This window comes from Dysidea avara, chromosome 1 (genome assembly GCF_963678975.1).
Source record: "Dysidea avara chromosome 1, odDysAvar1.4, whole genome shotgun sequence".
In the NCBI taxonomy this organism is placed as follows: Eukaryota; Metazoa; Porifera; class Demospongiae; order Dictyoceratida; family Dysideidae; genus Dysidea; species Dysidea avara.
Window position 1 is genome coordinate 63,256,929 of NC_089272.1, and position 27,582 is coordinate 63,284,510.

The 27,582-nt window shown below is 38.1% G+C and overlaps 1 protein-coding gene and 1 long non-coding RNA gene across 3 annotated transcripts in view; both read right to left on the reverse strand.

Annotated features, from left to right (window-relative positions):
* Positions 1–296: 296 nt before the first annotated feature.
* On the reverse strand, positions 297–11,272 carry LOC136240475 (uncharacterized). Of its 2 annotated transcripts, XR_010693829.1 has the most exons (4): positions 10,979–11,272; positions 4,198–4,261; positions 1,995–3,645; positions 297–702 (listed from the first exon to the last, which is right to left on the reverse strand). It is a non-coding gene; the product is annotated as an uncharacterized lncRNA (long non-coding RNA). The 2 variants fall into 2 exon arrangements; XR_010693828.1 differs by lacking the exon at positions 4,198–4,261.
* A 1,975-nt stretch (positions 11,273–13,247) lies between these two features.
* Positions 13,248–27,582, reverse strand: part of LOC136240385 (uncharacterized) — a 40,463-nt gene continuing 26,128 nt past the window's right edge. The window contains exon 5 of the mRNA XM_066031351.1: positions 13,248–13,482. Within this exon, the coding sequence (XP_065887423.1) occupies positions 13,325–13,482 (158 nt within the window). The 3' untranslated portion in view covers positions 13,248–13,324. The remainder of the gene's footprint in view (positions 13,483–27,582) is intronic.

Consider the following 27,582-nt stretch of genomic DNA (forward strand, 5'->3'; position numbering starts at 1 on the left):
ACACACAGGCTCTCATTGTAGGTTCATTTGCAACCAGGATCAAAGAAACTTAGTGCCAAGTTAACAGTCAAGGACACTAAAAAATTTAAAACCACAATTGAAATATTTGGCACTATTGTTGCTGCTTAATCACTGGAAAAGGTTGTCTTAGTCACAGTAATTTTGACCGCTGTTACAGATCTACCTACAGTGCACACCTACACGACACTCCTTGTACACAGATATACTAACCCCAGGTTAGTATATCTATGCCTTGTATGTACACTGAAATTTAGTAAGTGACATGGTTTCCACAGTTGATTTTAAAGCCCTTTGTGCAATTATAAAACATGGTAATAAACATTCCACAGAAAAAAAACAACACAAACAGTGACATTCACACACACGTACAATACACAGTACACAAGTACATGGAGCTAATTATTTAAGGTGTGACAATTTCTTCTAATGATTCAGCAACATCACTTTCACCAACACTACAACTGTTTAGTGCTGAGATCACATCATTCCAAGTTCCACCACATTTCTATCTCAGCCATGCCTGGAACATCTTCCTACAAGCTTCTCTAGTCTTCCTCTGACAGTCCTCTTCAATCTGATCCAGTGTGTGTGTATTAACACCTAACTTGAGGCCCAGGTTGAACCACTTTGTAGAACAACAACTACCAACATGTTCTATTAGATCTGATAGTGTAGGAGGATCTGTGGAGTATACACATGTTACGATGTATTGTACCTGTAACCTTGTGTAGTATGTGATGTGTATAGTTAATAGGAATATCATTATAACAATAATATGACCCCTACATTGCAACTTTAGTAATGTAGTCAACATATGGCTTGACAAGGCCACTACTGAGAAATTAGTTAATAAAGGTATTTTTCAGATACCAATGTGGTTTTCTAAAAATGCTAAATACCAAAATTAATGTAGTTACATCCCAGTACATCGGAGTGTCAAAGTACTGCACTGGGTGATACATAACTAACTTATCACCCAGTGAGTGGGTTTTCAACTAGTGCATGGGGTGACAAATGAATTAATTAGAATACAGGTGCTAAAATCAGCTAATGGTAGCTTTTTGGCTATGATTCACACTGGGATATAAATTAGTTATATCCCAGTACACTTGGGCAATATCTTAAGTTATCACCCTCATCCCCAGTTTCGCTTCGGACTTGGGTGATAATTATGATGTCTCCCTTGTACTGAGATAAAACTTTAACTAACTAAATTTTTGGTAGTTTAATGGTGGCCACACATGAAGTCAAGCCCATACATGTTAGCACAGACCATATGTGTCTGTTGAAGTACGTTTGGAAGGAACATTTCATTTGTTCCTACTTAAAATTACTACTAGCACAATGTGGGTATAAATGTAAGAGTGTAAAATATACTATATAAGTGATAAGTACCGAGGTATATTTCATATACCTTACCGTTCTTCAAAAATTCAATACTGCCCATCACTAGCCACAACACACACACGTGCGCGCACACACGCACACACACACGCACACACACACACACACACTACACACACACGCACACACACACACACCACACGCACACACACACACCCCACACACACTACACACTACATACACACACACACACACTACACACACACACACACACACACACACACACGCATACACTACACCTACACCTACACACGCATACACTACACCTACACCTACACACACACACACACACACTACACCTACACACACACACACAACACACGCACACACAACACACGCACACACTACACCTACACACACACACACACACACACACACACAACACACCTACACACACACACACTACACACACACACACACACTACACACACACACACACTACACCCCCACACACACGTACGCACAGACACACACACACTACACCCACACACGCACGCACACACACCCACACACGCACGCACACACACTACACCCACACACACACAACGCACGCACACACAGACACGTACATAAATGCACTAAGGATATTTGTATGTCTGACTTATGCAGGTGTTCACATCATCTGGTTCCAGTCTAATAATCATCAATCACTTGACAATTTCCCTTGTTCAGCTTCATTGAGAGATGTCACATTATTCTCATCAGGTGGAGACATCAACATCATTGAGTTGGATATATATTAGAGAAAAGTGAATTGTCATAATCTACACACTTAGTAAGGTCCCAAAGTATACACATACCATAGTAAATTTAGACACACGTGGATGGCCACAATGTACAAGGTGACACAGTGATAACTTATAAACTAACAATGCTTGGTTCATCTATCCTAAACAGTCACATAAAATATTACCAAGCATTACTCGGACAATTAACCTCCTCCCCACCTGCATTAGGGAATTACAAATGATAGGTACAGGTAATCTTGTACTGCCAGACTAATATTATGTGTCTTATCGGTTCACTGATATAAGCACCAGCTCCATACAACTGGTCCAGATGATGACACTACGACTCATTAACAGCTTTACAGCACATCCCAACTGGTAATGAATACAAAATGATCTAATTGAGAGAAAGCAAATAGGTTTTCTGATATCATGTGATGTGGAGCCCCTCCCCTTTCCAGCAACAGGCTATAAACAGATGAAACCTGATAGCCACCAATTTTAATACTATTAAAGGCTGGTGTTTCCAAACAGATGATATGGAGACCATATTTAGTATGGAATAAATACATATTTAGAAGAAGCAAGGAGGGACTCCCTTGTACCTACACAGAAAAACAAAAACAAAAATACCACCTAATTTACTCTCACCAGACCAATTTCAGTGAATTTTATTTATAATTCATCAGTGCATGGCATGTACTGTTAAAGCAAGACATATGTACATGATGCATAAACATTCACACAATTCCTTGATACATAAATAAACAGCTGGAAGACATCAACAAACTAACTTGGTGCATTTTCAGTATCCTGACAAAGTTGTGTCATCACTGTTACTACAGTATGTCAGCCTCTTCCAAAATGTCTCCAGCAAGATAAGACATGATCCACCATGTTCCTCTAAAATCTTCAAGAACTCGTAAAAACTGTCCGTATGATTAGTGTCTAACTGTTGAGCAATATGTTTCAAGAAACATTCACTATTCTGATCTCAATTGTTCACCATGTTCCCACCTAGGATCTGCTTTGAGATGTCCATGACAACGACTCTGTACCTTGGAATAATGTTCTATACAGCTACAGTACAGCTGTTGTAATAAATGTCTCAGTTAGTTTGAAGCAGTAAGTGCAGCTCATCAGACACAATAGAGAGATATTCACCAGAGGTACTGTCGATTATCGTTGCAGTATTCACCATTATCTTTGAAGTCATCTAGTTCTCCATCATTCTAGATGTCACAAGTTTTCAGCTACTGTAATGTGTCATATTCCAAAGATAGAACAATTAAATTTCTCCCACGACATTTCTCCCGGTGAATGATCTAACCAGTCCATAAACATCATCCTACAAACTGTCTTACTGTCCCTACTATCATGTTGAATAGTCTTCAGTTCTTTAGAGTCTACACCAAGTTGTAACCCCATCTCAAACCATTTGGTGGCCATACTGGGAGTGACCAGTTCTGTTAGATTTTCAGAACATCAGATCCTGTAATGAATAATGAATGTCACTGGAACACTATCACATGAAAACACAGGAACATACCAAACATCTGAAGTGTCTTACAGAAACATGATGGGTATACCACCTACATGCATGCACCCACTATGGTTGGGCAATATTTCAATATGATCACTTGTACACAATAAGTACAAATACTGAGTACTGCAGCTATTTTGAAAATACCACAATACAATATTATTACATTTTCTGCATAATTGCTAAGAGATAACTGTTACTGACCATGCTATAGTTTGAATTACACATCAGTGTCTCATTCAAATACTTTGACCCATAACTATACACTAAATAAAGTTTATAATTTGCTTAAAGCTGCACAGTCCAGAAAACTGGACCTGATATACGTGCCTTAGACAAAACACTGTAACTTTCGAAGTGTACTTCCTATGGTTACGTCTACTTGTGATGTAATAAACATTAAAATGGTACCTGGGGTTTTACCCTAACACTAAACTGTAAGACCACAACCTGCCATGCAAGCAGCCTTTTAGTAAAGATACACGTAAACCCTTTACATACCTTTATAAAATCATCCGTAAATATGAGCATTTTGAATGCATATTGATAATCAAACTGATAGTCACTATAATGAGATGGTTTTATTAATAAGGTACACTGTATGAACTCTGAACTACACCACAGCTATGTTTGGTCACCACATACAGTGGCTACTACATGAAATTCCCTGCCTGCCTGAAATTTCACTCTAATACAGAGAGAATACCCCTCATTACTAATACTCAACTTATAGTAGTGTGTACAACAATGACAGCTAATGCAAAAATGGCGGAATTTAGCCCAGCACTGCAACATGGTTAGCTTCCAGTGAGTACTTGAGACTAGAGATGGACAAATACCACTTTTCACCGATACTTCCGATACAAGTATTTGTACTGAAATTATTTGCCGATTCCAATACCGATACTGATACTAAGCATTGAAACCTAGATAAGTTTATAGAAATTTCACTGTTGTGATACATAGCTAGCTATTAAAATAATTAAATATCACAGTAATTGATTGATCTCAGTTCAATCAAGTTTCAAAATATTCATTGTATAAACAGCTAAACATCATTGTGGATTACTAATTTCTTGATTTGAGGTAGTTTTCTTGTAAGCTTATTGATTAGGTAATTAATTGCGTGGGCAGCTGATGATTCTACAATATTTGTTACAGCCTTGCAACCAAACCCTTTCATGAAAAAGCAAGCTAAACTTATTTCTTTGAGGAACAACTGCACTGCCATTTAATTACAAAGGATTCATGTGCTCTAATATATTAGAATACACACGAAGCAATTGTAGCAATACTTGGAAAAGAGTAACAAAGGCTTTGTTTTCACTACTTTGCTACTGGAAACTTAACCATAGATGGTTTAATAAAAGTGGTAAGTGTCTACTGGTGGTATCTGTACCTTGTATTACCGATACCGATCCGATCCGATACCATTGGTATCGGTATTGGTCCACCTTTACTTGAGACAGTAAGAAATGGGGACACTAAAGCCCAGCAAATTAACAATAATGTAGAATGGCTATAAGTAGTTAAAACGCTAATGCAATAACACACAGAAATGAGAGAATAGCACACGCTGTGCTGGTGTTACTACATGACATGGTAATAAGCCTTTTCCATAATGATGTCACATTGGTTTTCTATTTGGGGTACTCTTATATTTTCAAGTATTGCGTCCTATGACGACAAGTTTTTCATGAACCATTTAGTTGTTAATAAAGGTGATATTGAAGCCAAATTACCAGGTATGGTTACAACGTATATAAAGGAATGTTATTACTACTCAGCCTTCAAAACCAGTCGAAATTTTCAAAACCCATGTAGATTATTTAATTTTCCTGCGTTATACCCATATCTGTTAGTTTTAGTTCGATATCTTCTTCCTGAATCACACAAACGATTGATCTTCATTTGTTGCCCAATATCACCTGTACTTGAAAACATTAGAGTCCCCCAAATAGAGGTCGCCATATTTTGCTCTAACGTCATTATGGGAAAGGCTTATAACTGCAACTATCACATGGTCATCTGCAATAATCACATACCAACCCTAGCATGCACACAAACATACACACATTATACAATACATTAATGTTGAGTTTACAACAAAAGCCCACACAAATCAGCTTACTATGCATACTGACTGGGATAATACCACATTAAACCATCACAACATATTAGGTCGGTACTGCTGACTGACTAACACACTGACCTGAATAGTAATCTGGATGGGACCAGCATGGGTCAAGAGTATAGATAGTTTTGGATAGCATCTTGTAAAGTGAGAGAATTATGTAATACACTCCATAGACAGAAAATGAAACATCAACACGGCATAGCTCAATCAGTTCATACTGTTATTTATTTCGAACCTGCTGTACCCAGGTTAGAAGATATTGTGAACATGGTGATAGTCTCTCAAGAACACAAAATTTCACCTTATGACATAATATTAGTAGTAGTACATGTAAATCACTATAGTGACTATGTATATGAAAATATATTTTCATACAGTGTTTATTTTAGAAATACAGTCAAGACAGGGCAAGGATAAAAAATTCTTTTGTACAATTTAGTAATCCAGTATGGTTCATGTTGAGTTGGTGAATGTATCCGAGGACACTCAATTTTGGTTAACAATGTTAAGTTACTATTGTTGGACCTCAGCAAGGATTTTCTATGTATTCCAGAAACGTGACCGCGATGTATCATACTTCATGATGGCTGGTGACACATTGGTATTACTGACGAAACTAGTCTAAACTACGGTGGTCATGACACTATAGCTTATTCAGCTGGCTCTACACTTTGTTTCCATAGTTATAGTACCTTTTATTAAGTACTTTAACCTTATTTGCTTTACTGCCTGCTTCTTTTAGTTCATTACTATTAGATGAGCAAGTTGTCAAGCTTGTATCAGAAACAATAGTGTGAACCGAGTAAGAGTTGAAAACACCCTGGCTAACCCGGAGCAGTGTCTAACTGCACTCACAACTAAAGTACAAGCCCACATAACACTTCTTACACAACAAGAAGTATATCAACACACAAGGGGTTGTCACTTGTGGCTAGAATAAAATATGAATCAAGCCATCACCTGATTTTGTGTAGTGGATCAGATTAAGATTTTGATAGAAATGGTAATCAAATACCTCATTTAGAAATCTGATTTTTAGAAGACGAAATCACATCAGCTTAAAGGTCCACTGAAATGGTAAAAACAACTTTAGCTATTATCAATCCTTGCTACTAATGGGATAGGTTGATGCATATGGTTTAGTCTGATTTTGCTTTGTTTAGTAGATATAATACATTTTAGTATATTGCGGTTTGTCAATTAACTTGCGTCATAACGCATCATACCAAGAAAACTTCAGTACGCGTGTGATACACAGAAGCGTCTATTTCGGTCCATGTACAGCAAGTTTCAGTTTAATTTCAAGTCATACTAGCCACAAAGACTTGAAATACAGTAAGAAGTTGTTCTGCAACAAGTTATAAGTCTATGGTAGTGGGTTAGTTAATGTACGCTAGGTGGTGTGGTGAAGAACGCTCGAGACATCTGTGAAAGGGGCTGCAAATCGACAACACAGTGGTGGGAGTGAGCTGCAGTTCGTTCCTTGGCTGTTTTGAATGCGTTTAAGCACGTATCCTTCCCAATACAGCGGGTAGAGAGGCATAGCAATTGTGGTGCGAGTTGGCACCACTCTCACTTGATTTTAGCACAAGGATATTGGCATTAACAAGCAAATCAGATAAGTCTAACAATCGCACGATCGTTTGTGTGTGTGATACCGCTAACCCAGCTTCGTAAACAGACCGTACTAGCAGCCTGCTACAGTGAAACATGCAGCGCTTCGCGCGTACCGAGAGAAGGTGGTTCAAGCCTAAGCACTACAGCAACAGCTACACTCCAGACTTCGCTTTTGTGTACCAACAGAACTCTTCAGTGATCTTGGAATGCTACGGTGCCGAAAAGAAGTGCTGGGTAATGCTACCGCACTGTGACTTTGTCAGCCTTTCCCATTATAAAGTGTGCAGTTACAGTACTTCCCGTTCTTGGTCTGACGTCACATCGTGACGTAACTAGACTTTGTGGCATAATAACTCTGCACAACAATATAATTGAATTATCAAAAATGTGTTTTCGTGCATTGCATGATACAAACTACTTATTCATTCAATAAAATGGCAAGTGAAATTTCCATTTCAGTGTACCTTTAACTGTTAGCTTCTTATCTTAAAATAGCAATAGGTGGACAAGTGAAGTTTTATTTCATTTTTTATATGAGCTAGATGTATAGCTGTATTAGATGGATCACATGACTCTTAGCTAGTTATAAACTTACAAAGCTACCAAAAAGATTGATAATTAATAGCATTGATGAGGTAAGTGAAGTGACAGGATGAAAAACTAACAAGTAAGATTATGTGGGCTAAAGGTAAAACCAGACAATAAAAACCCAGTAGTTAGCCCTTTTTACCACAAAAGGAAAAAGCAGTCTGCAGCTGGCTATGAGAGACACAAGTGTGAGAGCAAAGCACCTATCAATGTTAAGACCCTATCCCCTACTTAATCAGTTGAGGATTTGACAATTAGCAAGAGCACAAGCCCCACTACTCGGGCATATGGGGTTGTCTAATCTCCTACCAATCCTAATCCCTACCTCAGTAAATGGGTGATTCACGTGGACGTGACTAAAACACGGAGACTGGAAAATCAACTCACAAACAGACTGGGGGAGTTACCTTACTGCAGCTGCTACATATTTTGATTTCAACAACACTGTTCTTCCACCAGATATCTAAAATAATCTGACATCACAACATTATGCTGTACTCTCTGGATTTGGCTTAAACTGACATTTGTATCTGATTTGGATTATTCCACCAACCTTCGAATTTGGCTTGTAACAAACTAACTTTTGTGTTTATGTTTGATTTTGTATTTGGTGAATCTTTCTGTAAATATTCTTTGTACTATTGTTTCATAACCATTTTGTGATTGTGTAAGATTTGTATAGTCTATATTTTTTGTTTCGTGACTTGTTGTGATTCTGTAACCCGACTGACCTTATGTAATGCTGCAGGTTACCAGATTTTAATACTAAACTGTTAATTCATCAAAAATATAATATCTCTGTTTTACTGATGATTAACTTAGAGGCACTAATCCGAAACAGCATGCACTTTAATTAGAAAAATGAGCATTTGTTTAATAAATCAATGTGCTTTAATCAGAAAGTACCGGTCGAGGTAATGGGTTGACTCCACTTTCATCACCACACTTAGAAGTCAGCCATTTTGAGTGTTGCTATACATGACATGCAAGCATGTATTAATGTTTTAAGCACATGGCATATAAATAATTGTAGTACACACTTTGTGATCATCCTGGCTAAGGAGAAGTGGAATGGCTACTATAAGTGAGTTTGTATGTAATGTTAGAGCTGCTATGCAATATAATTTAAGTGTTAAGGTAACCTCCCAGTCTGTTTGTGAGTCTATTTTCCAGTCCTTTCCGCATTTTAGTCATGTCCAATTCATATCACGTGTACAAGCTTGTGTGCACCGTGTCCTGCATAGCTAGTCTGTACTTGTGACTACATGAGTTATTACAGGGGATTTATTACTTTTTGCAACACAGAAGGCAAAATTCAAAAAGCGTAAAGTGTCATATGGCTTCTTTAATTGACCAAAGAATGTTGTTCTATAGTCCATATTAGGAATGATAACAGTAAACAACCACCATAATGGGAGTGAACTATACATGTTTGTGGCTGGTTAACGGACATGACTAAAACACGGAACGGACTGGGAAAACGGACTAGCAAACGGACTGGAAAGAACTTGCCTGAAAGCGTTTTTTGGCCATAGAAATTCACTGTATAGGTGCTAGAAAGAATATAACACGCAACAACGACCTGAAACAAACCTCTGAACTGCTCTGAACACGATGTCGAAGTTTGCTACAGCCGATATTAAGCCCTGCGCTTAAAGATAGTCTGAAATTAAATTCATTTTGTGTTTAATTAAAAGCGCACTTTCGTTTCGCATGTGTAAACAAGACAAGACACAAGCTTTAAGCCTGTTAAGACGCTATGTTACTAGGAATTCATGGTCTGGTTAATTGCTGCAATTAGTTTGACGGCTGATCTTCAGTTTTACAGGTGACAGCTCGTGACAGGTAGGCTTCGTGGCGGCCACGTTGTATTTAATCAGCTGGCAAGAAACTGGCTACTACAAATACAGTCTGTGTTACTTTGTTTGCTTAAACTGTAGCTAACCGACAACTTCGCTGTCACAGGCGCTCAAACTGGCAGACTGGCGCTTTGTAAATTATTTCAGGGTAGTAATGGTGGCTCTAGCACACGTTTAGAGGTTAGTTTAAGGCTGTTGTTACGTGTTATATTCTTTGTAGCAGTAATTTAGTGAGTTTCTATGGCAAAAAAAAACGTTTTCAGGGGAGTTCCTTCCAGTCCGTTTGTGAGTCCGTTTTCCCAGTCCGTTCCGTGTTTTAGTCATGTCCCTGGTTAACATGTAAGAAGCCATACCACGCTCTACACTCAATGTTGTAAGGTAACTGTGACCAGCTGAGCAAAAACTAGTTGATTTTGTACATTCCTCGAATTCCATTTTACTTCTTCTGTTATCTATAGTACAAAGAAGTGGCTAGCCAAAGTTTCAGCCTTTTGTGATGACTAGCCTTGGAGTTATAGTGGTAGACAGTTTGGAAAGAATTTGTATAGTAACAATACAGCAAATCAATTACAAGTACTTATTTAATAGATCATAACTCTGGACTGAAACTGACAAACTAAAGAGACAAGAATCAGCTCAGTCTGTTCACCATGAACTGGTAGACTGGTCAAGGTTGATTGTTTTCCCTGTAAGTCTTCATGTGGACAAAGACCCAAAAAATGACAACAGTAAACTTTATTTCTACTGCATCATATATAAGTACCCATAACTCTTGTTCCTTACGCTATATGAAGGATTTCTCACTCTACACAAATAGGTGAATCTGATTTCAGTCTTGTTTCAGTGCATACCAAAGCAATCAAAACGTGCGTAAATTATTACCGTAGCATGTGTAGTTTTACCAACAGGTTTTTGCTCAGCAGGTCACTGAGTCAAAATCCCCAGTACTAGGGACAGGTACTGGGACTTTTGCCCAGTACTGCAGCTGGGGGTTACAAATGATATAATACAGAGGTGAGTGACTACCCCTTGGGATAACACACACAATAACAAGCACACACAATAAATAAGAGGAAAGTACCTTGCACTGACGTACTTGAATCATCTGCTCCGCCATGTTTGTCGACCACTTTTAGCATACTGCGGAAGGTGTGTGTCTTCTTAGACGACTCTAAAGGGACAGTGAAAAACGGTAGGAAGCGACGAGCAGCCATTATGGCGTCTTGTTCTTCAAACTTCACTATCTTAGCCGATACGAACTTCGCCATCAGCGTCTCAACAGGTAATACATCTATCAGTTTGGGATAATGTTCTGTAACACTTCTAGACATAGAGTCTTCTTCTGCTCAGTACAGCCATTTCAAACACGCGCACCCTGAATTAGCACTGTATTAAATTAATTAGAGTGCGCGCGTTTATTTTTGTGATATTTTTGCAGTGTACATCCACTTGCTATTTGACATCTGTTCTGTAATTAAGTTAGCTATTTGGTTCTGTTGTTGAATTTAATTTGTCAAAATGACTAAGGCATGTTCATGTGTCCATGCAGTTTTTCAAAGTCTATAGTTTGCACATTTAGCTAAATCAGTTGTAGCTAGCTAGCCTGCCCTGCATGGCTGTGCTAGTTATGCAGTACATCACAATGTAAGTCATGATCATCTTTGACATTCACATACAGCTGTATACATGCAGTGGCCACAACCAGGTAGTGCAGGTACCAAGGTACGTAGATAGCTAATAACTCTAGATCTAAGCCAGCAGTTCAGCAAACTGTTAAAACCATATAAGTTGTGCAAAGAATGTATACAAACACTGGAGGCGTCAGCAAGTATGTAACGCAGCCAGTAAGTAGTACAATTATGCTTGCATTATGCTCCTAGGGTAGCAACATTTCTTACAATTAGGCATGAGGCTATTTTGCTCCAAAAGTTGAGCATTATGCTTTTGAGCAGTGCTCAAAAAACCACCCATTATGCTTTTGAGAATTGCCCATTATTCCCAAAATTATGCCACCATAATTGGCTAATAATTCCAGTTTATTGCTGTATCATACCATTTTCATTGATGTTTAAGCTTCAAATAGTCTTGAATTCTTTAACTGGTTGCTGTACTAGAGTATTTAATTTCAATGTGACTGCTTTATTAGAGTAAATAATATTCAGTGACTGTTCTATTAGAGTTTCTGACTGCTCTATTAGAGTATCTCGATCTTTTTTAACGGAATTGTGCAATCTGCTACTGTTATAGCTTTATAATCACTTCAAAACGCTAGCATAATTCCTAATTTCCACACATACCTATTATGCCCGAAATTATGCCAGCATAATCGCCGCATCCCTACTTACAATTATCTTGGAACATTTATCAGTGAATGCTCTATTAGAGTATTTCACTACAAAGTAACTGTTCTATAAGAGAGTAGCTATAGATCTGAGCTATTTTACCCTTAAGTAGCTAAAGTCTAGGCTATAGGACCAGGTGTCCTACAGACCTTGCAGCACTTGTGCTGTAAAGCATTAATAATTTTTTTTTTAAAATATACACAATGCATTTGAGTGATCTACTGCAGTTTGTGCTTTGTAGACTGCTCTATTAGGGAGTATCAATCCATGGAATTAAGCTCCCTAGTTTAATATACTATTATTATGCTGGTATAGCATTCTAGCCTATTATATTTGTATATTTGATGCTGGGCTACAAAAGGGCAAACACCTCAAGACTTCAGGTTAATAAGCTGGCAACCCAAGAGATAGGAAGGTCTGCAAAAGAAGATACGATCTACTAAGTGATTGGGGTAAAACTCACACAAATCAGATGATATCTCTCAATGGAAGTAACCAGAGAACCATAGTTAATAATGGAGTATTCTGCTAAGCAAAATGCTTTCATTTTAGCTGGTATAATACTGAAGTATAAGGAGGAAGGTATACTAAAAGGAGTATAACCTTGAACTTCTTTGAAACATTAGTCCAGCAGTGAACCAGTGGATCCTCTAACACACAATATAGCAGCATATCATGTGTGCATGGCAAGGCAAGGGATGTCAAGTACTTATAGGCAATCAAAAATCAAACCATAATTGTTACCATTTTATCTCTAGCTACTATGTATAGTGTTAGTATAAACATGAAACTAGGCCTACAGCTAAATTCTTTTATGCTTTATACAGGTTGCTAGTGGATTACGATGATAAAATTCAGTCAAGTACTGAAACTTGTTATTTTAAACTATCAAAATTACAGTCTCAATTAAGTTTTGGTCCCAACTAACCTGGCTTATTTTACAGAAAATGACTTTATAAACAGTTAAGGAAAGGTCATGCAGTTATGTGTTCTATATTGTATGCTCACTGAAAATTATAAATTTACTTTGTTGAACACCCCAGTATATATATACACAAAATCAAATAATTACTCTTAGTGTATGCTCACCAAAATGATACAAATAAAACAATGTCTGGCCAGTTAGTAAACCTATACATACAAACAACAAAAACTACAATAATAATGCAAAACACCAGTAGCGGTTTAATCCATTCCTTAGTTGAATACTGGGCATGTTGTCTCACAAGACTTCCTTCCACTGCTAAAGAAAAAATGCACATAACATATTATACATTGCTTTTCAAAAATTCAACAACATAGCCAACATAATGTCTAGTCAGGTTGGTTCAGTATAAAGCATAAGGGACCATTAAGTTGCACACCACATTAAGTCACACCATTCTCACTTCTGTGTTGTGTGCCATCAAAATACATAAAATTTACAGATGTCTTCTGACCCTGTTCGATGCTGAATGGTAAGTTTCACAAGACACGTCATCTTAAAAATAGCATAGATAAAGTATAGGACTTGATATATAGTACAGTCCACTTGTAACATGTGTGGTGCCACACAGCCATGCCAGCATAGTTACATAATTGTGCTATGCAGCCACGCCAGTTGTGCCATGCAACCATGTTGGATGTGCCATGCACAAACGTTGCATGTGCCACACAGCTACACTGTACCATGTGATAACATTCCACATGTGGCAGCATGCAGTCTGCAGTTCTCACTAAACAATATCACAGTATCATTATACAGCTGTAGCTATACTGTACTACAGGCTAAACTTCTGGCCAATTTTCTAGTAATTTTTCAACTGTCAGACTAAAAAGTTGTAAAAAATTGTTACATAGCTAGCAGTGAACGAGTGGATCCTCTAACACACAATGTAGCAGACATGTGGGCATGACAAGGCAAGGAATTTCAAGTACTTAGGCAGTCAAAAATCAAACCGTGAGAGTTGACATCTTATCTCTAGCTACTATATAGCTAGTATATCCCTGTATGAACATAAACAAAGAATGTGAGCTACAACTTAATTCAGTACAGTAACTGCATGGAGCATTGTTCAAATGAGAATGGAGCAAACAGGTAGTACATTAGCGTTGATCTCTGTTTTACGGTGGTGAACTTTGATTTTATGATGAATGGGAAGTAACTTCATGAGCAGCAGCAGCAGCGAGCAAATTTCAACTTCATGTGTGATACATTCATGAAAAATTATATTACTGTATGAACAAATCAAATACACACTGTATCATGGAGAGCTTGATTTGGAGCCTTGAAACATTATAAGCTGTTCCTGTTGCAGCCTCATATTTCAACTTGAATAACCACATTTATCCTGTGGAACATGACAATTTTATCCTCCATGCATGGTTCTGCCCTTGCCCACATGTGGCTCTACCTTTACATATGCATTGCTCAGTCTTTACCCACACACCAGGGGCGGATCCAGAGGGGGGGGCTTTGGGGGCTGAAGCCCCCCCCCCCCCCCCCTTCATATTTAGGCTTTATTTGATCAATGTTGAGTATTATCATGAAATTTTGTCTTAGCATAATTATATGATCACTAATAATACAAATACTCATAAAACCACCTTATAAACATCTTTCCAAAGTATTATCAGTGGATTTATGCTAAAGTTTATGCAACAAGGACCCGGATCAGCATTAGAGGTGTACAAGATCGAGATACTCTAATAGAGCAGTCAGCTAACTACTCTAATAGAACATTCACTGGAAACATGTAGTTGGTTCTGTTATGGAATTTTTCCAAATCTGCCTGCATCTATACATACAATGAAGTGCATTGGTCTGTTTAAAGCACTTATATGTATGGCAATACTTAATTCAGGTACACAATCTCCATTGAAAATGCTCTCAGATTCAATCTTGTATTGTTCAAATTTCAAAATTTTCCACTTTCAACATTATTATTCTAACAATTGCACAACACCTATTCAGTGTTGTGCAATTGTGAGAGGGGTGCATAACTCCCGAACCGTTCATCGGATGTGCACCAAATTTGATGCTAGGATTTGCCTTTGGACTCCCTTTCTGTGTGCCAAATTTCAAGGTGATCGGAGTACGTGTTTGCGTTTTATAGCAATTTTTTCAAGTGTGCGAAAACACAATGAGAAAAAAAAAACGAAGAAAAAGATTGAAACTTTGGCAGCTCATATCTCGGAAATGGCTGGAACGATTTCCTTTAAATTTGGTATGTAGACTCCCCTGGATGGCGGACAACTCTGTAGCAAATTTGGTTCCAATCAGATAAGGGATCACCGAGATACAAAAGTGTGAAAATGACGTTTTCTTTCTTCCTGTCAATATACCTACGGTGTGGCGTGCCGGCTTCTTAGGCCGCACGACACACTATCGTGTGTCTTGATCTCATTGTAGGATCCTAATCAGTATGATCATTTAGTTGGTTGTTCTTCAGAAAGTGACAGTACTGATTCACCATCTTTTAGTCTATTCAGTACTACTGGCATATCCACACCAAGTGCAAGTCAAATTAGTCTATTGTTTGATGAAGACAGGAATGAAGAAAATATTAATGAAGAAGAGAGTTCGGATGAGCAAAATGATATCATGGTATCTGACACTGTACATACTGATTCGTCTCAACTACCTACTGTGGAAGAACTCTCTGCTACAATCAAGGAATTATCTGACATACTAGTTGACATTTCTGCTAATGCCCCTTTTGAACAAGTGCTAATGAATTGCCAACTATGAGTGAGTTGTCCACTACAATACAAGAGTTATCCTCTACAGTCCTACAAATGTCAACTAGCAACTTATCTACTTCTGATGTTCCTGTAGCACAAGCCATTCAATCTTCCATGGTTGATCCTTAACTTGAATTTGCTCAGTCCACATCTTCATCAGAAACCATAACCTCGCATGGCCAGACCGCTTTTTTTGTTTTCTTTTTCATTTGGTCGGGAAAAAAGGGTCTGGTCCGGTTCGAATACCCGCACTTGTTCTCAAAATCCCGGTTGTGGCTGGGATTAATTCTACACGCGTGTCTTAATGCATTCTCAAAGTATGCTTGAATGGACGTTACGTCTGCCATTGACTGGGTAATTGAAAAGATAGGATTCCGACCATTCAGTGACGAACAGGCAAGCTACGATTTTGTAATGTTTGTATTGATTGTAGTAAGCACGCGTAGAATTAATCCCGGCCACAACCGGGATTTTGAGAACAAGTGCGGGTATTCGAACCAGACCAGACCCCCTTTTTTCCCGACCAAATGAAAAAGAAAAAAAAGCGGTCTGGCCATGCGAGACTACAGAAACCACTAATTGGTGTGGATTTAAACTAGTTGGAGATAATATCGATAAGAATTTTCGTAGATCTTTCCATCGCCATGATACCATGTAGTAACTATATAATACCTATATTGCACTAATCACATGCACACTTGATTGTAACGCATGCAGCACATGCATACATGATGTAACAATAAGTCACATGATTTAGGATTATTCGAGAACTTGATCAGTTGGATTGGCACGTATATGGATGAACTATTGTATTGTTGATTGAATGAACTGTGATTGAATCGTGTATTACAACCATTTCCATGCATGTGTTTCATTTCTATGCGTTAAAGGATCGTGTAGATCTGTCATCATTATCAGACTTTAGACCTACTCCTGCTACTGTTGATGTATCCAAACTGCTGATCAATAAAGCTGATATAAATCAATTGAATAAAGAAGTCATCGTGCTTTTGTCAAAGTAGGTTACGTGAATATATGGAAACTAGTCACTAGAGCTAATTTTATTTCATAACAAGCAAATGATTGCCTTAGGCAGATCGATTACCGTATTTGCTTGGTTAAACACAGCACCTTTAATAGTACTGTAGCCACACTTGAGTAGTGCAGATTGATTTTGAAAATGACATAATTTTTTTAGCATCAAGCAGTGGTCAAATTCAAAATTTAATATTCACTGCATCAATTTTTAGAACTAAGGTAATAAATGCTGAGGTGTTTAACCAAGTAAATACAGTACTCACTTCACTATAAATTCAAGTTGGTAGAGAGGTGGCCTTTCTATACTGTTGGCTGCTTAGACAGGCTCCACTGGATAGAAAACTTAATATTTATACATCCCCTGTATGTAGAATCTTAGTTAAACATTTCAAGATTTACTCAAGTCAAGCTAAAGATCTGGAATGGCGCATACACAGGAAATACTCAAGGGAAATGTCTCAAGAGTCAGAAGTAGTATGCAATTTTGTAGCTAGCACAGATTTTTATTACCGTAATAGGTGCCCCTTCGAGTACTGCAACAGAATGAGAATAAGCTTGATGACATCATGGGAAAACTGCATGATTATGTTCCAGCCAGAGATGTGAAACAGTGGTGCGATTTGTTTGAGGATGGCCATTCTATTGAGATAGATGAGGAAATGTTCCATCAGATATTGTTTGGGGGTGATCAGCTAACAGTAGCACGAGCCAGAGGAAGTGTAGCCATACAATCAGATCATCATTCCAATATATGCTCAAGGAGAGATCGTTCAGAGGGCCTTTTGCCAGTGTGTGAAGATTGGTACGCAAAACAATGCCTTCTTAAGGTAATGATGTTTTATGTGTATTAATTCAATTACCATACACTGTATTGCATTTGTACCTTGACTTTCATAGGCCATTTGGAAGCACTTCTACAAGAAAACTTCATCAGATGAAAAGGGAACTTTAGCCCAGTTGAAGGTATTGTTAAATTGTGGAGCATCGCTTGACCCTGAAGCCAATATGAAAGGGTGCGAGGACTTCCTAACCATTATACTACATGCTCATGTTACTTCTGCTGCAAAAATGATATTGGCTAAACAGAAGTATGATGATGTGATGGATATGGCTAAAGTCATATTAGAAAATTACACTTTCTATGACCCATCAAAAAAATTCCCAGGGATGACAAGATACACCTATATGCTACCCAACTGATCACACTTCTGCTGTTCTGGCATGCATTTAATGATGCAGTCAGTGAAGGTGATGGTGACCGTGTGATTGACTACTGGAAGTTTTTGTTAGTCATATTTCGAGTCAAAGGCCACCGGAATTATTGCAAAGAAGCAATAACAATGTTATCACAATATCACTGCCTTCTATCTGAACGCAAAGCAGCACAGCTTAAGTGGAGTAGATTTATAAACACTAAAGGTAGAAGTGGTACTAATATATCTTGTGATCTACATTTAGAACATTTGAATAAACAGCTAAAGGGACTCATCCATGGTTTACATTCCAATGCAATCACCAAACTGGGCAACTCCCTATATCCAAGTAATGCTATCAGTCGTGCAGCTCAGTCAATTGGTGTGCTACATTATATTTGTGATAAGTTTGAGGAGCAAAATGACATTGAAGGAGAGGCCAATAAACACAACCCACCTAACTTCATGAAAGATGTTGAGATCGTGGAAGAGGTATTAATAGAAATAGAAGTTTTTGATGTTAAAGCCAAACGCAAACATCGGTCATTCCCAAATTTCAATGCAATGTTACAGCAATGTCCTTCAAATCACTTGAAGATATGGATACAAGACAGGATTAAAACATACCAAATGCAAACAATTAAATGTGCACACAGAAAATATGAACTATTGTTACATCAATCCAGAACATTTTTCACAGTCACAAGACAAAGCACATATGTCACAGCATACACATTAATTTTTTTAGCCTCTTCATGTTCATACATAACAAAAGATTCAAATAGTTTTTTTTTGTCTACAACTATCTTTGTTCTCACTGTAAGATTTCATCTTCTGTTGAACATTATAACCTTTGCTTGTAATTAAAACTGCATAAGAACTCTTCCCATCCCTGCCAGCTCTTCCAATCTCTTGAAGACATTGTTCCACATCACTTGGAACTCCCCAATGGTATATTTGATGGTAGGAATAGTTGTCGATGAGGCACATTGCATTAAAACATGGTATGCATGGTCATAGTTGTCAAATCGTTTCATATTTACTCTATTTTATTCAGGGGAGATGACTTCAGAACAGCATATACTTTTCTTGGTGAACTTCGCAGTATTATACCTGGCAATGTGAATATAATGGCACTCGCAGCCACTGCCACACTTAGTACCTTTGAAATTGTTAAAGAGAGATTGTCCCTGTGGGAACCGATTGTCAGTGAAGTGTCTCCAAACAGGCCTAACATAAATCTTTCAGTGTTACCAAGACACTTGATTCTGTAGTCAACATCATTTGTGAAGGATTAGAAAGGACAGGCTTTCTTATCCCAAAATTGTGGTGTTTTGTCAGAGTTGTCAAGACTGTCCTAAGCTATGTGATGCTATCATTAAAAAGCTGGGAAGGGCTAAGACTGAACCACCAAGGTATCCCAATCTCTTAGAGTATCGATTGGTTACTATTTATACTAGAGCATCCAAGTCATCAATGAAAGAATTGATCATACAGATATTCAGAAGTGATAATTCAATTCTTCGTGTGTTGATTGCTACAACAGTGTTCAGCATGTTGACCTGGATAGCAAGCCGAGTTAGACCTGAATTTGACCTGGATGTGACCCAGATTAATTAAAAGTAAGGTGTGCCCCAAAAGCTAATAGTATTTTGAGTGCTTGACTAGTGCGTCAAGCAAGGGTGGCGGAACAGGGGGGGCCAGGGGGGGCACATGCCCCCCTAACTTCAAAGCACTCGAGTTTATTACTCAAAACAGCTAGCACATACTACATGCACAGCACATTTAGCTTAGCTACGAAGTACTGCATCACGTGATCAATTATAATCACGTGACCACTCACGTTAATCCCACAATCAGTAGTAACTTCGTTTACTTACTTATACGTTAGCACGAGTGTCGTGAAGGTACTAAGAATAGCACAGTATGGCATCGCCTACTGGTACCAAGAGACAATTAACGATAACAACAGTGATGAAACAAAGAAATGTTCGCAAAAGAACTGAAACGCAACTCCTACTTTCGCCAGTGCTTCAACAAGGTGGGAATTCTTCTGTGGTCAAGCCGGCTGTGGTTCTGATAAGTGATGACGAAGATAGTGATGCAGTTGATGCTGTAGACAGTGATGAGTCAGAAGATTGGAACAGTGATGAGCCTATACAAGTTTGGAACAGTGATGAACCTACAGAAGACCTCATGAGCGAGTCATCTAATGATCCCCAGTCACTCCCAGTAACTGCAGCAGTAAGTGACAATGGAACCAATAGTTCTTCTTCAAATTGTAGTGCAGAGTGTTGTAATGGAAACACTAATGATGGCCCTTATCAACCCAAACTAAATTACACTAATGTCAGTAAAAAAGTTCAGGGTACAAAGACCAGGCATTTTAAACCTGCTTGGTATAGTTCTTTCAAATGGCTCAGCTACTGTTTAACAGAAAACAAAGCATTTTGCTTCTACTGCTGTTTGGCAACCACATTGAATTTGGTGAATTTTAGTAAGAGAAAAAGTGATAGATTTGTGTCAGAAGGATTCGAAAACTGGAAAAAGGCAATATCTAAGTTCAGAGTCCATGAAGCATCTCAGATGCATAGAGAATCATGCATGAAACTAAATGCTTTAAAGCAAAAATCTGTTTTTGGTCATTTTTCTGATATGAAATCAAATGACCAAAAACACAACAGGGAAATGCTATAAAAAGTTTTAAGTTCGTTGAAATATTTGTTAAGGCAAGGACTGCCTATTAGAGGTCATCATGAAGAGGAAGGCAATCTAATGCAGTTATTAAAGTGTTGATCAGAAGATGGTGCTGAAAACGTTTCTTATAGCTAAAAAAATACCTTTCTTGTGACATCATAGATGAGCAGATAGAAATAAAGGCAGATCATGTGTTACAAGATTTATTAACCGAAATATGTTCAGCAAATTATTTTTCAGTGATTGGGGATGAAACTAGAGATGTAAGTGGCAAGGAACAGTTTGCTATTTCAATAAGATGGGTTACCCAAGACTACGTTATACATGAAGATCTTATAGCCCTAGCAGAAGTAGAGCAAACTGATTGTGCCACACTGACTTCTGAACTAAAGAAAGTGCTTCGTAATAATGGATTACAAATTTCCAAATGCTGTGGTCAAGCTTATGACGGAGCTTCTGACATGTCAGGTCACCTTAGTGGGGTTGCTGCGAGAATACAAAAAGACCAACCACAAGCATTTTATGTTCACTGTGTTGCACATTCCCTTAATCTTTGCCTTCAGGACTGTGGACAAAATTGCAAAGTTGTGCGGGAAGCTTTAGCAGTAACTACTGAAATAGCAGCAATCATACGTGCCTCACCTAAATGCCTGGCACAGTTTCGTAATCTACAGCACGAATTATCACCAGGAGCACCTGGCATAAAACCATTGTGTTCCACAAGATGGACTGTGCGTACTGAATCCCTTCAAGCCGCTATATTAAATTATTCAGTCTTGCATTGTGAATTAGACAAAATAGGAGAAGAATCATGTGGGGAAACAAGCCGTAAAGCTTTAGGTGTTTTAGCAGTGATGGAAAAGTTTACAACTTATTTTGGACTGAAGTTATCCTTTCTTACATTCAGTGCAATGGAACAGCTATCTAAAACCTTGCAGTATAAAGATATAAATGCCCAACAAGTTTCCTCAGCTGTGAATGCTGCAAACGGTTTCTGGAAAGGCAACGTAATGCTGGTGCATTTAGAACCTTTTATGCTTCAGTAGTACGTGAAGCTAAAGACCTTACCGAAGATCCCAAGTTACCAAGACAGAAGCGTATTCGAAGTAGAGTAAATGATGGAGCTCCCAATCATCACTTTCATACTCCAGAAGACTACTTTAGACAACAATATTTTGAATTTTTTGACCTGCTTTCTGCTGAACTTTCAAAACGTTTCAATCAACCAACCTTTTCAATTTTACAGGAAATTGAAGAAATGATAATAAATTCATGCAATGGAATTGCTCATGATGTATCCTCAACCTTTGAAAATCTATACAGTAATTTTGTAGACAATCCAAGATTGAAAATTCAGTTGTCCTTATTGCCAGATGTGCTGAAAACTGGAAACAATGATCATAGTATGGGAATTAAAAACGTTACCATGGTAAGCTCTGTTTGTGAATTGTTTGAAACTTGCCAGTTTCCTAAAACTATGCTAGAAGAAGTACATAAAGTTCTTTTGCTTTACCTGACAATTCCTTTATCATCTGCTACTGCTGAACGAGCATTTTCTACATTAAGACGTCTAAAATCATATTTACGATCAACCATGACTCAGAAACGTGTAAACCACGTTGTGCTATTGAACACGCATAAAGACCGAGCTGATCAGATTTAGCATACTTAATGTTGCAAAAGAATTTATATCAAGGAAAGAAAAGCCCTGTATCAACTTTTTTGGTAACTTTTAGTTATAAGCATTATTGTTTGTTGTCTGTACATGTTACTGTCATTGGAACTGATATATCATAGTAGCTATATTTAAAACTAGTTGTTCATGATCAGTTGATCCGGCACCTAGCTGCTACTAGTGGAGTTTAAGTACTAATTGATGATGAGAGCTATAACATTGCATAGTTGCTAGCTAGGCAGCTTTTACAGGTGTAATACCACAGATAAATAATTTGCTGGAGCTACTTCAAGTTTTATACGATCAAACGAAAAAAATTCTGCTGAGCACCGTACTGGTGGTGACGTCAGAAGAGTGGACTTCTTTGAGGGATTATTAATGGTTACTTTGAATCCAGCTACTATCATTTTACAGAGTCCAGTTATCACCTACTGGTTCTACCGTCAGGTACAACATAATTGTACTTTATGCGCACAATTAAAGACAAAGTTCAATGGTCTCTGTAAAAAGACGTGACCAGTTGGCAGGGGAAATTTTTTTTCCGAAGATATTTGATTGTTGTAATGGTATGCGGGACTACAGCAAGTCAATAACCGAGCAACGCCTTCACGTGTAAACTGGATAGGAACAGCGATTGTACTGGAGTATTCTAATTGGAGAGCAGCAGTGCTATTTTGTGATAAGATCAGTCATTACTAGTAATGTACAGTACATTGATGGAAGGCTGCGAAAATTGTTTAATAAATGATTACTGAGGTATTGTGACAATGTAAATCACGTGACATATAATCACTCGACAGAAAGGTGTCACCGTTGCTACAACAGAGTGAAGAGCAGTGGATGAAGTAAACAGGGGTGCACTACGTACAGCATGTAGCCATAGTCAATAGCTAGTGTAATAAGGCTCGCACACAATAGCTAGCTAGGTGTGCATAACACAATTTTTAAAGATTTTTATCAGGAGCCCATATGAAGATGGGCTCCAAAATGTATGTAGAATCAAACTGTTTGTAGGTACTACTGCTGCTAGGCAACTGGAGTTCAGAAGGTGATGGACGTTCTGTCTTGGGATACCAGGTTGTTGATTGTGTAAGTGCCCCCCAATCGTGGACGGCTTCCTCCGCCCCTGACCTGGCGTCAAGTATATAATTATAAAAACTAAGCAGGTAAATAATGATATTAGTCTGTGGGCATGGTTTCACATAAGTTTGCAGATAACAAGATACGTTTCAAGGGTGTGGTGTTGCACATACCTAACACATCACAGTATGACACATTCCTCATGTAAAATTGGGTATGACTCATGCAAAAAAGCTTGTCTGTCACAAGACTAGACCATGTCTTGTACAATACCAATTGATTAGTGGGTGTGACTTAAGCCTGCAGGCAGCTATGGGCATGTATGGGAGTGTATAAACAGTGGAATGGACTACTGGAATAGTGGAACACTGGAATGGAAATTTTTAAAGTTCAATATCATTTTTTTCATCTAAATAAGTATAACTCCTCCCCTTAAGTAAGAAAATAAATAGTATTCCCCTTGAAGTCAGCTCTTTTAGTATACTTTTCCTTACCACAACACTTGTATGACTTATAACTCAATACACTGTTAAAAATGAAGTGCTATGATAGCACCTAAGTGCTAAATTTTGACTGCTCCAGTCAAAAAATAGCACCTAGAGGTGCTACCATAGCACTTCATTTTTTAACAGTGTACTTGTCTGAAACTAACTGTCTTAATGAAGGTTCAGTTCAGTGTGCAATGTGGCACTTCCACAACAAACTTTGGCTTAAATTTTGTTTCTGACATAATTGTGGCAAAGACTCGCTGTAAAAGACTTTTAATTTTTAGTTGTTTTTCAGGATTCAGCTCAACTTGTACATACTATTATAGTGTAGTAAATGGCTGTACCTACAGACTGCAATGCCACTGATAAATGGGCGTGGTTACATAAATGGCTGTAGTCATCCTGATAAGTGGGTGTGGCTTACAAAAGAAGCTGGGTTGCATCTTGACTTAGATATATGAAACATTTACACACTTCAACTAATTAATTTGCTTTACACGTGATACAATCCAGGTCACCCAGATAATCTGTAAAACTGGTCAGACCTAGATGACCTGGACAAAACGTGACCCTAGTTGACCTGACCCAGTTTCAACATTGATATTTATACTACTCCACTTGTGGCAGAGATGGTGTAATGTCTGGTCTTGATGATAAATATGTAGCTACGTACATTCACTGGTAGATTGCATATGGCAATGGTTGTTTGATCAGTATGTAACAAGCTGTGGTGTGTTATATTACAGTGTATATACTCCATGCAGCAGTTGAATGTTAAAATGGGCATGTCCATGAAATTAAAACATGACTGGCACCAGATAGAGCTGATGTCTGGGACAGCTAAGACTGTATGTTAAAGTATTAACAGACCTTTATCATTGAATCATGTTCTACATTCAGCCTTTTGCTTTAACTTTAATTGGCTAGTAATTTGGCTGCCTTTTAAAACATTCAGTGTAGGAAAGGCATCCAAATTACTATACAAGTAGAGTTATAGGAATCCATGCAAGCTGCATAAAAGGGCACGGCCTTCAAAAGCCTGGGTGAAAAGTTGCAAAATTAAAGCTGGCGGCCATGAAATAGCTGCAATTATGTTAATGATAATGATGCATATATACAGCCATAAATAAAAATAACAACATTTCAGCCATTTCACGGCCACCACCTTCAAATTCACAACTTTTTTTCACCCACACTTTTGAAGGCTGCACCCTTATATACAACTTGACTGTTTTTGCATGAAGATGAAAATTATTCAGCTATGTAGCCAATATCGGATGGCTGCAGGTTCGAGGCTGCCTAGGTCCAGTCATGGATTTTTTCTCCTTTCTCCACCTTTTCAAACACACTTTCTGTAACAACTTTAAACAGACTGTAGGACCAGGTGTCCTACAGACCTTCAGCACTTGTGCTGTAAAGCCTTAATAAATAAAAATACAGCACAGTATCAACATCAACTAGAGGTCACTGGTAGTTAAATACAGTTCAGCAGTGGTGTGGCAATGGGTACACACTATATGCATACACAACTTGCAGGAGATACAGATTACTGACTGCAGTAGTTAATAAGAGTATGCAAGTTGGGTGAACCAGATATAGGAAGACAGCCAAGCCAGCCAGAGCCTAGTAAGCCAGGTAAAGGCAAAATGTACAATACAAGTAAACAATCACAAAAAACATTAAAACATACCATGCTATTTACAATACATTAGTACAAACAGACAGCCAAGCCAACCAGAGCCTAGCAAGCCAGAAAAAAAAAGAAATACAAGTAAACAATACAAGTGAACATACCACGGTCTGTGTACCACCTTAATTACCTTGTGTTCTACCAACTAGCAGCTGGCATGGTGACTTGATACTTAGTGTGCCAGCTGATAACACTTTCAGACACAAATGAACAGTAGTTAGAATCCACCTGGTCGATTAGAAGTGGGTGTCACGTGCTAACTGCTTTGATCAGTGTTAAATAGAATCGTCGTACGTTTCTATCACCTCTACAGAAATACCTGCCCATTATACAATTGTCTCTTCATACAACATGGATTACAACATGGATTCTATTCCCGGTGAGTGCAAAGCCTTAGGCCTTGTAGTTTTCTCAAACACTATTTATTTATATTTATGACATAATTTTAACTGTGTTTCTTATTATCTTTAGTACTTGGTTGTATAGAACCAGGTCACATACAGTGGATCCTCACTAATCTGAACAGCTCTATTCTCAAGTTGATAAAAGTCTGTTCAGATAAGTGAAACTGTTCAGATTTCAGATTATAAAGAACTCAGTTGAAATATTCTAATAGAACATACACTTGTTCCAAAAATACCCTAATAGAACAGTCATTTCCACTATTCGAATTAGCAAGCGTTCAGATTACTGGAATTTGGGATTAGTCAGGATCCACTGTATAACAAAGTACATACATCAACATGGCAACCTACCAATGGGACATGTATATTTATTTACGTAGACAGCAAAGTTGGTGTCAGTGCCCAGGAAAAAAAACAACAGACAGCTTCCCATTGTTATAGCTAGTAGTGCTAGTGTATCAAGTGAAGCAAGGCTGAAGGTGGAAAACACTAATTCAACAAGCACGCTAGGTGAAGGATGAAGTATTAGTACAAAACAAACAAATTATGCTAATAAACAAACACTGAAATGATATTGTTAACATGATAACATATCCTTCATCTTGTTCCACTGGCAGCTGGCATGGTGACTTGAGACACTATCGTGCCAGCTGGCAACATTTTCAAAAACAAATGATCAGTAGTTAGTTCATCTAGATTGCTATTTGAATCTGCCTTGTTGATTAACTGCTTTATAATGGTTGTCACATGCTAGCTGTTGTCATCAGCGTTAAATAGAATCGTTGTACTGTGTCTATCACCTCCCCAAAAACACCCTCCTTCCCCCATTATATGATCGTCTCTTCATTCAACATGGATTCTATTCCCAGCGAGTGCGAAGACTTAGGCCTTGTAGTTTTCACAAACATTAGTTATTTATTATTTATTTATTTATTCACTATCAGTCGTACCGTTTAAGTAGGAATCCAGGTGAAATTTTTGCGTGCCACCCAAAATTCCGCTTTTAAAAATCATTCTAGAGATATCTTATGAAACGAAAATCACCTTTACGGAATAGTACTAGTCAATGTAGTACATAAAACAGCATTAAATACAACAAAACGTTTACAGGTGGCCGGATATAAATTTTTTTTAAATCGCCAAAACTCGAATTTTAGCCTCACTGCCTCACTGCCTCACTGACTGACCTCAGTCGCAAGCCTAGAGCCCAAACGAAGCAGTGCAAGGCCACCATTTAACGCCACAATAACAAACTCACCAGTGAGATGTGCCTTTTGGGGTTCCGACGAGTGTGCACCCTCTGCACCTTGTCTTTTCTTTTATCTTCAATCAGGCTGCTTGTCTTCTTCTTCATC